The sequence below is a fragment of the Plodia interpunctella genome, chromosome Z (genome assembly GCF_027563975.2).
Source record: "Plodia interpunctella isolate USDA-ARS_2022_Savannah chromosome Z, ilPloInte3.2, whole genome shotgun sequence".
Lineage (NCBI taxonomy): Eukaryota > Metazoa > Arthropoda > Insecta > Lepidoptera > Pyralidae > Plodia > Plodia interpunctella.
Window position 1 is genome coordinate 2,612,661 of NC_071324.2, and position 14,743 is coordinate 2,627,403.

The window sequence follows — 14,743 nt, forward strand, 5'->3', positions numbered from 1 at the left end:
TCATGGATTTACTATATATTTTGAAAAGAAAATTGGCATGCGCCATCCGCAGCTATCACTTTTCATAGAAAAAGCTATAAGGCGATATCACTCAACTATATTACAACTAGAATAAAATCACTGTGTCGGTTGACTTGTGTTGTTGGATAAGGTCCGAAATAACTGGTCATATTTTTTTTCAAAATGGACTCATTATCTACCACTACTGGCACATCAATTCGGAATAACACGGTCGTGACACCGTTTTCGTATTCCTGGTCCGCCCTTTTGTATCCCTAGGCGGTCGCACAGACTCTTTGCCCCTACAGTCAAGCGATAGGAACCTAAATTTTACAGCAATACCTAATTAGGACTAATGTCTAACTATACATGCTAGGCTTGTGATGCCAAAAGAGATTTCCTTAAAAATGAAGAGGATATCGATAGGACTCAAAACTATGAATAGTAACCGCAGCATAACGTACAGTCAACGCACATCAGGTTACACTGAATGAACGTCTATGGCACGGTAATAGGGACGTTGGGTGGGTTGATGTGCTGTTGACTGTACATGGTCTTGTTTAATATTAAAAGGCAGAAATAACTTTTAATTTTCTTTTATTACCTTTATATGCATAAAATATAAACAAGCGGTGTCCTCACGGCGGTCCTTATACACGGCATTACAAATATACAGAATTATCAATGATCTAGACCGCAAGTGTTTCACCTTATATTTACAGTAATTTATTTATTTATGTTTATAAATCTACTTAGTGGCGGCACTACGGTGCGCGGTGCTCCGAAAACCGAAAGAAATATAAAACCAATTCTCTCTCCTCGCGTGTTCCCGATTACATTCGGAGCTGTGAACCCAGTTCTAGGGCTTGCGTGTACAAAACAACTGGCAATTTGATTGGATGAGGAAGGGACGCGGGAGCAACAAAACAGCCAATAAAGTGGGGGATCGCTTGCTAATTTTGCTTACAAATGTATACCATCGCGCCAGCTACTTGCATGCGAATTTTCGCCTTATTTTACAACATTATAAATAATGTACTAATACTAATATATTATTTCGTTAAATTCAGACGGAAGATATATTATTAGACATATGATTTTGATATTTATAATCTTGACATAACAAGAGGGCACTGTGGCCACTGTACTGGGCACCCGCGACCATAGACAAAGAGAACTAAAGACAACAAGGTAGCGTAACAAAGTGAGATAGAACTTTTCCATTCAACTTTCCGACAATCTTATACAAACCGGCAAGATATGCGTTGAAAAACCGAGCACGCAATGAGGAACAGATGTTAGTGCTCTGTACCGTTTCTTTGCGTGTATTTCTATATAGATGTTTATAGTTTTCTTTGTCTACACCCGCGACGGAGTATGCCCGTCTCAGCTACTAACCTAATGTGTGAAATAGATAAGGATCCTTCTGACACAAATCCACTATATAGTATTAATTGCATCATAAAACTGAATGAAACTAATATACAAACAAGTACAATAAATTATCGATAAGAGATGAAGAATAATAAAATAAATTGTTTTTTAATACAGCCGCCTAGCAGCAGAATTCCAGTCTGTGGCTCATTAACCACGGAATTTGTAGTGTATCTCTGTCTCTTTCTAGCAATGAAACTTTAGAAGCAATCCCTACGAAGAGGGCGTTCCCGATCTTGTCAATTGCAACTATTAGTAGCCATAATTTAGCACAAAATGTATTATAACAAGAATATTTAAAGTATCTAATTGCATGCGGACTAACCAACTGCTTCTGCGCAGATTACAAAATTAAATCAAAGGAAAAGTCTATCTAAATAAAAGGGCTAACATGAGTTTCGAGTTTTGACTCTGTCTAACCCGACAATGATGAAAGACGTGATAATGTATCCGTACCAAACTCATACAGATATCCACTGTTTCGAACAATAAACAAACGAAACTTGACAGCGTGTAACATTCTAATATAATAACAATAAAATATAAAAATCATGAATAAAATATACATAGAAAAATAAGACAATACGCGTTTAGAATGTGATAAAGTATTATACTTGTCAAATATTATTAGAATGCTTTACAATTATGTATATTCATAATAATAAGCTTAATGATGAATATACTATGTAACTTCTGAAGGGCTATAAAAAGTAGTGTATAGATTTTTTTTTTAAATTCTGTAATCAAGTTTTCATATTACAACATGTTAAATTTAGTGCGTAATAACCTGTATAACCATATCTTAATTTGTACTATTTTGTTTAGCATTGAGCAACAGAAAAACCACATTTAATACTTCAAATAAGCCAGAAAACACATTAGGTCAACATTCACCTTGTTAACTTATAAATAAAAAATACCAAAAACCAATCAATGCTTATTCTTCTTAAAATTGGTAACAAATTTACTTATTAAATTGTGAAATACCCATCGACTCATAGATTAAATAATCTGTAAAAATATTAACAAAACACAATCAAAACATATTCTACAAATAGATGTTAAAACAATAGAGTGCAGCACTCGATGTAGTCGTTGTCGCGTAGATAGAAAGTACTATAGACATCGTCATCTTCCATTTCGCTCATACGAGAAAGATAAACTCTTTGCGCAATATTCCCAATTTGAGAGTATAATTTAAATCGTCCAAGACGCGCTATACTGCATTATACACATTAAAAATTTGCTTTTGTTCGAAGTTGTGGTAGTGGTTCGTGTTATTTCTTTCGTTGACCATCGTAGGGCGTGGACCCAACCTATAGCCACGAATGACTTTCTAAGATCTCTTTTTTTATTTATACTGTTAAATCCTACAACGGAAAGAGACAAGTATATGTGCTGAATACTATTCGTTGGCTGGGTGCGGACCCCACACACAGTGCGATCATTTAGCTATACCAACATTATTCGGATATTAGCAATGTACGTTTTATTATTTAAAAATAATCATCTGATTATTGTGACGTTTATTTTAAAACAAGGCATTTTTTTTTTATTTACATAAATTACTTCAAACGTTTAACATTGGGATTCATAGTTTCGCCACAAAGAGAGGCAATAATAACGAGATAAATTTGCATAAATTGGCTTCCTATCCTTTCAATTTAGCTTTTAACCCTCTTGTTCATAAAATAATTCAACCACACGATGAATCTATTACATATTAAAATATGGTTTTTTCTTTCAATGTCAAATATTGTAAAGTCAGGGACAAAACATATAAGATGAAATAGACTTCACCCAGATAACCCAGTGTCCTAATTAAACGACAAAACACCTCTAAGTCGTACAGTATTTACATGTGGCTTATGTATTCGCCGCAAACGGTCAGTTCAGTACAGTCGCTCACCCAGGACCGTGTATTTACACGACCAATCACCGGTAATTATAATACCAAAGGTAGGATAAGTGCTATAAGTGGTTGAGCGTGGGTTTGAGCTCGAAGAGCGCTGCTAGAGCGAGATGGTCAGATGCATATTTCTCGTTCGGCAGACAGCCGAGTGTTTCGCATTCGTCCGTTGTCGGCAGCCGAAGGCGCTCGAGCAAGTTCAAGTTGTTACAGTAACTGCAACAACCACAGTTTTAATTAGCTTCTTGACTACTCTGGCGCAAAACGAAAATGTAAGCGGTTGTGTATTTATCTGGCTTAGTAGTTGTTTCAACTATCTTCACCTTACCTATAATACACGTAGTCGACGGTGACCCATCTGTCCTGGAAGGTGGAGGCCTCCTGCCTGCCATCAAGTTTGCAGCGGTCGTAAGCGGACACCAGTTTCAGCGAGTGGCCGATGGCGCCACTGTTGAACATCACACCGTATTCTGAGGGACTGGGCACGTGGCCCGGCACGTCTTTACTGTATTCAGAGTTGTATATCTGTGGATTAAGAAATCATTTATTTATAAAAAAATAGATTCGTCTCTCAGTCATCTTCGTATGTTCAAGCCCCAAAGCCAAAAGTTACCATTGAATTTTGAAGCTAAAGATTTTTCAACCAATCGCCTGCCTGACGTCAACCCTCTTTGGGAATCGTTTTATAGCCCATCAGCTGGCTATATGTACATGTATAGGCTATGTGTACCTTAGTTGACATTTCTGACATGCATGCTTGATAGCTCTACTCTTCTTTTACGTCGTTTCGACTTTTTTTTTGTGAAAATAATTTACAGCTTAATATCTCTACTTAACAGTTACATTTGACATGAACTAAGCACACTTAATACTACTATTTGAGTATATAGTTACGCTGAAATATTCTTCACTAACACACTCTCACTTCACATTAATCAAAAAGCCCGATTCGTATTTTGAATACTACGTATGAGCGAGTGTTGATTACAGGTGTTAAGCGTTAAGTGGAAATACTCTCAATAACACATCACTTAACACTAATCGAATTGTGAATCGGGCTTTATAACCTAAAAAGTGTCAAACGAAGTGTCACCTTGACATCGCTGAAGTCGCTGGGTTTGCCCTGCAGCCGGTCCAGTACTACTGACAGATGCTGACAATTGTCTGTCACGCCGATGCGCTTCCAATCTGAACTGTCTCGGAATGCACTGGCGCTGGAAAACAATGACTAAGAGATAAAATATAAATATATCAGGACAAATCATACAGATTTTGAGCTAGCCCCAAAGCAAGTTCGAGACATTGTTATGGAATACTAACTCAACGATACTATATTTTATATATAGATAAACATTCAAGACCCGAGTCAATCAGAAAAAGATCATTTTCCTTCATGACCCGACCGGGGATCGAACCCGGGACCTCTCGGTTCAGTGGCAAGAACTTTACCACTGCGCCACCGAGGTCATCAAACAGATACAGATCAAAAAGATACAGGAGATATACGCTATCTCGTTTAAGTTTCAACAAGAAATATTAATGAACAGGTGATATTCCAGTGTTAAAGACCGTCCACCAATTTCATCAACCACCACTTGCTTGTGAAGGAAAACATCGTGAGGAAACTGCTCGAGTTTAAGTTCACTCGTCACTATGCGACTACATGCCACGTTTACGTCGGTAAGTAATTGTAAGGGTCATGTCAGATGCATTTAGGCGACTTAAATAAAATCTGACACCAGTTTTAGTAATAACACACTGGAAAATATGAAGACAATAAATGATTTTGAATTTGAATGCAGGTTACATGAAAACTTACCCTGCGGACCTACCATAGGTAACTATGGTAAGTCCGCAGGATAAATTTTATCACGATATTTATCACTATACTGGCGGTATGATGGGTCTAAAACTATAGCACAGAGAAAATAATGTAGTGGACTACAACATGCGTACCTCACATATCCCCTGTCTAACAGCTGTATCACCGCACTTTCTGGCGTCGAATTAAGATCTCCAGTTAAAATAATTGGTAGGTGACCCGACCTAAAAAGACAATGACACTGCGAATAAATTCATTTTATTTATTGATTTAAGGAAGATTTACAGTAGAAATTGCAATTTACCATTTACAAATCTTCACAAGTAAAACAATTTTTGAAGTCTAAACGACTCGCATTTTATCGTATTTTTATATGGAACATATAGATAAGTAAGGAAATTCCTATTTGAAATGTCTTGTTGATGTTGTCGATCATAATTCAATTAAATATAAAAAATGAGTTATATTCTTGTACAAACTCATGAAAAGGTTATGGTTTACACTAAACGACATACACTCGTTTTCTCTCTCTCTCTCCTACTCCCATTCTATTCCCACTCAGCATGTCCATAATGGCTGACCATAGCTTGTAGCCAGCCATCGTCCTTCATCTACATCATTACCTTCAGTTCTTCAGGTATTGTCACATTTACCGCCAGAGGCCCAGTGGTTGAGACCGTCCAACTGTGATCGAAATATTCTAGGTTCAAATGCTACTCGTCTCACATGAGTTTTTATACAAATCTAACTCATGTATAGAAATTTTCATCGACCAGACTCGCTTCCAGTGATGGAAAGCATCGTTAGGAAACCTGCACTATAGTGGACAGTTAAGATTTTACTAGTATGAATGCGTCTACTTGCCACTAGTTGTCGGTAGGTAGTCGTGAAAGTCATGTCAGATGCCTTTATTTAAGCGACTGGAACAAAATCTGACACCAGTGACGGCAATAACACACTACATATGAATAAACATTTGATGACGCTAGCCGCGCCTCCTTAATGTGGACATCTGAGTATTATTTTCCCGTACCACGTGGTCGCTTCGCCCCAGAACGTCGCCAGGCCAAGATATTGAGGGTAACTCAGTACTCACTCTCTCCCATTATAGGCGAATCTGTCTAACTCAGCGAGCAAAACCTGCAGTTGAGCCAATCGGACGTCAGTTCGCTTAGGGTTGTACAGCAGATGCGTGGTGGCCACCACGATGGGCAGAAACGGCATACATCTAGGAACCAGCTTCACCATCATGCCGATGTTGTCACGATTCAGTATTGACAACCCTGGCTGGTAATATTCCACCTGGAATGAGACGGTTTTACATCTTAAAATGACGTTTTATTTTTTATGTTCAGTTTTATTTTCTTAGGCGTATGGAGAACAGGAACAGTCCATGTCGTCCCGTGGATGTCGTACGAAGCGACTAAGGGACCCGTCACCTTAATAGCTGATTTGCAACAATGTAGGGTTCCAAGTAGGGTTGACATCAGGAAGGCGGTTGGACGTAAAATCACAACCAAATCTTTAAAACTTTATATGTACTCAAGTGTAATAACAGCAGAAATACAATACATATATAGAAAATAGTATCTATTTATTTGGTTTTCTATTTATATTGATTTATCGCTATCTATTTATTTTGATTTATCGCTTGTCAACAAAGTTTAAATCGTTTATCAACATAAACACAATTTTTAAGCATACAACATAATTCGCAACGGCCATATTTCAATTAGCATACTAACAGATGTATACTAATATAATCGAATCACATAAAGATACAACTCCCTATTGCTAAGCAAGATATCCTAATAAATACGAATATATTAATTTTCTTTTATCGTTCTTCAATCATGGCTCAACGGCTGGACAGATTTCGATGAAATTGAGATGTAACTAAACACGACTAGGTTGAATATCAAGGTACCCCGAAATGCAACTAGATGCGAATGTGGTGTGTGCACACATGATGTGGCGTCAAAGGAACGTGTCCTCTATCCAAGAAAAAAAACAGTTTTGAGAGAACATTACCGGGAACGGGAACTGGGTATTGGAAATTTAGGAAAACATATTACGACTGGTACCATACAAAAACTTAAAATTTAACGCGCAAAAGTCGGTCTTATCTTTGTAACCGATCCTTTCAGGCAACCTTTTGGAGAAGTGTTAATAAATATAGCAGATAATAACAGGTTTACAGCAGACATTACTAATTCGTAAACTTATCGTAAGTGTGCATTTAGAAATAAGACCATTATGATAAGGTTACATTGTATCAAACAGTGTTGCATATAGATCATCACTACACGCCTAATTGTAAAAGTCATTCCTCGCTTCATTCCCTGGTCGTGTTATCGGCTACACACACGTTGCGTAGTTTGTATGTAAACTTTTTATTACCCCAAGAAAAAACCAGCAATGTACGTTGAAACCGACAAATTCGGCGAACTGTTTGCCGGTAGTATAGCCGGTGTTGGAGTGGTATGATATCCTTTATCCAATAGTATTTCTATGTCTTATTGTTACGTAACATGGAGTAATAATATTAGACAAAAATTACTGCCCTCAAGTTTTTAACTCTTCAAAACCAAATTACAGAATCAGATGCGATTTGCACGGGTAGCTAAGAATAGAAATCATTTTACCTTGATTCACTTGGCAGGACATACAGAAAAGTGTTCGCGCAACCTTATTATATATATTTAGTAGCTATCTAGTAATGTAAGCATTAAATTTTAAAAAGTAGCAGTTTATTTTCGCTTTTCAAAATAGGTTGTTTTTTACACTATAATATTTATTGATTATTTTCGTCATAAAGAAATTGTTGCATTCAACGTGTGACAAAAAAAAGATCCCTTGTTGTGCTCATCATAATAATGCATTTTTTTGGAAACTGAAGCAACGTGGAAAATATCAACTCTGTAAAGAATCGTAAAAGTTTATCATAACGGATGGGTAGGTATTTAGATAGACAACTACTACTCATTCACAAAAAAAAATGTAGTGGAATTTTGATGAACGTTTTTACACGTGTGTAATAAACAGACAACAACGAACTGGGTATACTTTTTATATCGTGCACGATAAGAACCCTCAACTGCAGCAAGTATACATAAAAAAATCAAATAGTTGTAATCAAATGTTTCGCAAAAAACCATGGAAAAGTTGACAATCGCTTGCATTTGACACATGTCTTATATCTTAATATAAACAGCCAAAAGTTGGCAGACTCAGAATAGGCAAATTTAACAATGAGACACAGTCCTCATACATTAGATGTAGTGATAATAGCACAAAGGTAACATGGCTAAGTATAATGGTTTTATCTATCTAGAACATGGCCTCGGGACTAGTACAATGAACACGACTCCTGTGAACTTCAAATGAATATGTCTGTATGAGACATACATATTAATGGATGTCTACATGAGATACATATCAATTTTTAATGGAAGCAACAGGTAAACTGTATTCATACTCCCATCTTATATTAATACTATAAATGTTTGTCGCTCTATCACGATAAACTATTGAAATTTGGAATAGATACGGGTAATAACCCGATGTCAAACATAGGCTACGGCGGGGCGAGCTTAATGCAACAGCTAGTCAATAACATCTAAGACAACCTAGCTACTTCTCTCTCATCTTCATATCATTTTCCTGAATTTCCTTCTCCAATTCGCTGGGTACCCCAATTTTATTGTCGCAGCGCGTCACACCTTGAATCTTATTTCTAATCGAGTGTGTTTTTGCTAACACTGGTGTAGATTTCACTCAAGTCGTGTAAAGGTATCTGACATGAATTTTACCACTACCCACCGACATCTAGTGACAAGTAGAAAGCACAAGTAGGAACGGAAATGAAAGGAATTTCTCCTAACTTCGAATTCTACTCTTTTTGTATACCAAGCAGAAGGTAATTTTAATAGGCCATAGATTCCAATGAAGGAAAATATCGTGAGGAAACTTGCATTCTAATTTAGGACTTATTAGCGCTACAAGGAAAATTGCAAAACAACTCTTTCAAAATCAGAGAAATTAACATTGCAAAGCAAAACATGTTTAGCCTTCTAAGATACCATATATATGCCTTCTTGCTATATATGTCTTTTAACATATGTTCTTTTTACAATAAAGATATTACAAGCAAAGAAACAAGATTCTATAAATTTGGAAGTGACGTTTGTTACTCAATCGATCACACAAAAACCACTGAACGGATATCGACGAAATTTGCTACACGGATAGAATGTGAACTTGAATAGAATATAACATACTTAATCGTGATCGTCATCCCGTTATGTAGGACTGCTACAGCGTAGGTCCCAGATTCGATTTCCGATCAAGTCAAAATGAGAATGTTATTTTGTATCGTTGAATCTTCTTATCACACATATATTATGAGGCTAACTAAAATAGAATATAATAAATGTTTGTTTGTTCATTTGTTTATTAACTCGTCAGGCTGTAACCAATCATCTTGAAATTTTGCATACCAGTAGTACGGAGAAGGATACCTTTCATCTCGGAAAATTAAAACACTGTTCCCGTGGGAAGAACTTTCGCACAAGTGCAGAATAGGATCACGTTCGCATTTATTGCACAGCCTATGGAAAAGTTACGCATGGCAAGGTCAAGTCTGAGGTCGACTAGTTTAACTATTGCTCGATTGGTAATCAAACAGATCTTAAATCGCGCGAGCCAGTGTTATGTCAACAGAATAAGATCAATAAGAAAGAAGAAAAACAAGTTTTTTACAAAAATGATATTTTGCCACAAGATTTTAAAGTCGTCAGAGAGATCTTGTTGCATTAAAGGTTTTGACAAAATAACCATATCTGTAAACCGTTAAGGAGTTCCCTCGTCAGGAGTCCATTCTGTGTGCACCACCACTCATGCATAATAAAATAATTTATTGAAATGGAAACTGAAGCAACGTCGAAAATTACAACTTTGTAAAATAAAATAATTCAACTTGCAACATTTGATTACAGACAGACTAACTTCTAAGATGTAGATTTAGAAACTATATAAAAACTTTTAATAAAATTATGTTCCTTGGATATGGGAACCGCATTCCCCTCTGCCAAAGTTTTGTCCTTCTCTCTCCGGTTGGTTCAATATACAAAGGTTCTAATTAGTCACTAATTTCAACGGCCTTGTCTACATGCTAATTTATACCATTAAAGTTGAAAATATGTTTGTTTTAACGTCCTAATCTCTAGTACGTGTTGGATTTGACAAAATTGTTTTGTGTATGAAAACTATATTCTAGCATCACGAAAGAAGTCGGAGCGTACAGCTAGCTAACTAATTAGTGAAATATCATATTGACAGTTTTGGCTAACAAACAGGTCGTGTTTAATCGTTAATTTTCAATGTGTTCACGTTTCTTAAATCTGAGCGTGTTGCCAGTTTCATTCTCGACTAAGACGCATAATTTTAGTACCGGCTGCCTCCCTGACGACAACGTAATTGTAAATGCTGTTGTTGTTCAGCTTGCAAGGCTTTCTATCAACAACGACGTGATATATTCCTCTTGCCATATTGGTAAAAAAATGTAATCATTTGTACATAGTTTCTGATGTAATACCGTACATGTAGCACATGGTGTACATACTAAATTAATGAATAGACGCCACTCAAAGACCAGCAACTACAAGACATTCCACAATTCAAACAAAACATTGTTAACAGCCCAATAAGTAACAAGCTCATATCACATTGTCACAGAGCCTCATCCGTCTTGACCTACTAGTTATAAAGCCGGTAGACTATCGTAAACAATTTCATTGATGATTTTTCTTTGCGATAATTAAATGCTTACATACAAACTAGGCAATGTATGTTCATTCGCGTCGGCTTCTTTTTGACTCCGGCGATAGTGTGTAGGATCTATATTGTCGCAAACATTTAAACTAGTGGAATATTGTTACCACGGACGAGTTTTGCGATGTGATTTGTGTGTGTGATGTGTACTAGCTGCGTCGCCAGAACGTCAGCTTGAATCTTCTAACAATCAGCCACCCCAAATCCCTTAGTCACCTCGTACGATATAAACATAAGATTGCGGGTCCTATTCTATGGAGGAAACACACGGCTCTCTATGACGGCATTAACACGGATTTTTTACTGTGACAAAAGACCCTAAAAAGAAGCCAACAAAGTAGATACCTTTTAATGAGTGTATTTGCCATAGGCCATGTTGGCCATGTTTGTAACCATGTTATTTAAAGAAAACTTTAAAAAGCGCTAGCCCTTCTTTAAAAAGCTTTAAGTCTATAAGTCAATGAAAAAAAAAAACACTTACACTACATTGATCTGATTTTTCGAAAAGATCCTGCTTATAGTAGATGGCACACCCATCCTCTCTGTGACCCGTCTTCTGTTTGAAAATGCCGGTGTACCCGATCTTCTCGAATTTTGCATAGAAACTCCCCAGATGTGTTGCCTGTACTTCTTGTAGACATATTATCTGTGAATTTGATATTCTAACAATACAACTCCATATCATACAAAAAAGATTTAAAACAATGTCAAAAGTTACACTTGCTAAATATATGTTATCCACATATAATTAAATGACGCTTAGAAAATGTCACCATTTAAAAACTAAATGTTACATCTAAAAATGCAAGGATAATTTGTTTGGGAAGTGGGATGTTTCAAATATTTTTGCAATAGGATGGATATGGTTTTTAATGTTTTTCTTCATAGTCCTATGAAGAGGATGGCTGAGGGTCGTGGTTATTACGTGGAATGAAACACACACAACAACTTTCTTGGCATTATTAATGGAGTTGTTTGCCATTACCTTCTCTATAACTCTACATAGTTTAATGTACATAGGTACTATAATAATAATGTAATTAGTAAATTATATGGATGTAACCCTATAATGATAAAAAAGAATATGTCAATAAATTACTTACATCAGGAGATAATTTAACAATCTCGTCAAATAGTCTAGGAGCTCTAACTTTCCACTTCAAATTGTGTGGGTGGCATCCTGTATAAAGATAAGGGTGGTACTCCAACAAGCACTGTGCTAATACATTGTATGAAACTACTTTGAACTTAAATGAGGATCCTGTAACATCAATTAATTATAAAATTTTATTTTCAATGTACTCAAGTTCAGCTCAAGCGAACTTAACTACTATATAAAAATAAATTTCCATGTAAATGATACAATCGAAATACACAGCTAGATCTATTTAATTATAGATAGTCTTGAAGGTAAATAGTTGTGCAATAATAGTCCTTGTGGTCATAATATATTTTTTTATAATTGATAATGACAATAAATAATACATTTTAGATAAATATTACCAGAAAAACAATCTTCTACACAAAAATCATCACAAATTGTCTTTCACATGCTTTGTCAAAAGGTCACAAAGTTTCATCAGCACAAGCTAATTAATTTATATTACTTGTCATTAATCTTTTTTCTACACTATGTATTAACAAATTAAAATAACATGTTTCAAATTACAATTTTTGGTGTATGGTGGCATTATGTTACCTGTTATTTATTTAAAGACATGCAGCTTTTTCAGACCATTAGACATACACAACATGTAGCATAAACATATACCTGTGTTAGAATCACTTCTAGAACCTACTTCTTCCCATATCCGAAAATCTGGAGGTGTTGTGGTTGAGGGCTTTACACCGGAACTATTTGAAGATCCGGACTCATATAGCGGACAGTCATTGTTAATATTTTCATTTGAAGAGCTAAAATGCAACACCATATAGATACATCACACATATGATGCAATATATCTATAAAATTGAGTTTTATATAATATTGTCTTCACACCAGAGTCTACATATGAAGAATAATAGAGATTTGAGATTTTTGTTGTTTTGGAGAAACAAATGATTGTAGAAACTATATTTTAAAAAAATTAAGAAGACTTACACTTCAAACTGTCCTCCATAGCTCACATGAGTCAAACTTGCCTGATAATCACTCATTGGCTTTGATTTTTCCTGTGCATCTGAATTGAGAGGAGGTATCCTAATTCGAATCTTCTTGTTCCTACTTGCTAGGTGTCGCAACTGCTGTGTCGTGGCCAAGTCTGAGCAGAGACTGGACTCTGTACTGCATTTCTTTCCTCTACTACTTAAAAGTATGAAGTTTCTCACATGTATCCTGTAACTTACATTCTTACAAGTGACCCTCAAATATCTGGAAAAACTGTTGGTCAGATTCAGCATATCTCAATAATATGTGTTAGAATATAATAATATTAAATACGTAAATAATCATGACTAGCCTAAAAACTACAGCCCTTGCCAACATGCACTATTATATTCCACATCCTTCATTAAATTATATTAATTTTGATTTGACATGGAATTTGCTCTGTGGCAATGTTTGTGAACCTGAAAACAAAATCCTTTTAGTAGTACATACCATAAATTAACAGTAAAGTTTACTCAAAGTTATCAAACAGGTACACGATAACTACGAAACATCGCACTGTGACTACCTCTCACCATCATAACGAAATTAGACAAGGATGTCAGAAAACTAGAAATGCTACTTCAATAAAATAATAACATGTTTCCTCGTTATATAACGTTTTTAGTTCGTCGTTATCGTGAGTCCGAAAACAAATTGAAAGAAAACTACAAAACAGATGACATGACAACAAGTCTCAGTAACCTATAATCTTAAAATCTAATAAAAATGTTCAACTTACATGCATTGGATCTAAGCCATATTTAATAACTTATTTAGATAAAGAGCAAAAACCATGACGAGCGTCTAAAATCTACTGTAAAAATACATTTTTATGACCCACCGACCTCTCGTATCACTCCACTCGTCTTATCTTATGTCAATGTCATACGTTCACAAATCACAAAGAAATACTAAAAATGCCATAGACGAACATAGACTATATCGCATTGCAAACAGCGACCAAGTGCGAGTCGGACTAGACTAAACGTTCCGTCCACAGAATTTAGAAAACAATCTGTACTTCATGGTTCCGTCAGTAGTAGTAGTCGTGGTTCAGGCTTATTTATATCAATAAGAAATAGAGTATAGATAATTTAGTTACACTTTATATTATCCAAACCTTGATTTAGATGAAATTTAAGTTCACGGGGCATCAAAACCAGTTAAGTCGTTTTTGAAATATTCACAATTTTGTAAAAACTCATCAAAAATATACTGTGTTCGCGAAGTCTAACTTCGCGGCGAACGACTAGCGTACACGTGAATTGAATATAGTGTAACCATTTATTGTGAAGTTCCAATTCGCTCCCGTGGGAATTTTGAAATAAAAAATAGCATATAACAATTCGATAGTTTCGGAGTTTACCCGCCTCAAACATACAAACTCACACTTTACAATAATAGTATAGATCTGATATAATAACATTAGGTAGCTGCTGAACAATCATAGCTTTTTTTCTTTAAGATATTACTTTAAACATGACGTCACGTTTTAGTGTCATTTTGTTTCAAGCGCTCCAAACAAAATGACACTAAAACGTGACGTCATGTTTAGAGTAATATCTTTTCAGTCTTGTCTTTAAAAGCCTTGTCATTT

At 35.7% G+C, this 14,743-nt stretch overlaps 1 protein-coding gene across 6 annotated transcripts; it reads right to left on the reverse strand.

Moving 5' to 3' along the window:
- Positions 1-580: 580 nt before the first annotated feature.
- On the reverse strand, positions 581-14,047 carry angel. Of its 6 annotated transcripts, none has more exons than XM_064437022.1 (11): positions 13,886-14,022; positions 13,457-13,565; positions 13,099-13,332; positions 12,769-12,911; positions 12,101-12,258; positions 11,479-11,643; positions 6,262-6,467; positions 5,300-5,389; positions 4,437-4,557; positions 3,672-3,868; positions 581-3,559 (listed from the first exon to the last, which is right to left on the reverse strand). In XM_064437022.1, the coding sequence occupies exons 2-11, from the start codon at positions 13,480-13,482 to the stop codon at positions 3,406-3,408; spliced, it is 1,494 nt and encodes a 497-aa protein (XP_064293092.1). In that variant the 5' UTR covers positions 13,483-13,565; positions 13,886-14,022; the 3' UTR covers positions 581-3,405. The 6 variants fall into 6 exon arrangements, with proteins under 6 accessions (XP_064293092.1, XP_053624563.1, XP_053624567.1 ...); XM_053768588.1 differs by having other exon boundaries at positions 13,099-13,368; XM_053768592.2 differs by lacking the exon at positions 13,457-13,565 and having other exon boundaries at positions 13,992-14,047.
- Positions 14,048-14,743: the final 696 nt, after the last annotated feature.

Bases quoted from the DNA above. Each gene is read 5' to 3' on its own strand.
- angel (XM_053768587.2), bottom strand. From the start codon at position 13,397: ATGCTGAATCTGACCAACAGTTTTTCCAGATATTTGAGGGTCACTTGT. The intron at 12,259-12,768 runs GTATATGTTTAT...TTGATGTTACAG, and splicing joins TAGAAGTGATTCTAACACAG to GATCCTCATTTAAGTTCAAA. The intron at 4,558-5,299 runs GTACGCATGTTG...ATTGTTTTCCAG, and splicing joins TTAGACAGGGGATATGTGAG to CGCCAGTGCATTCCGAGACA.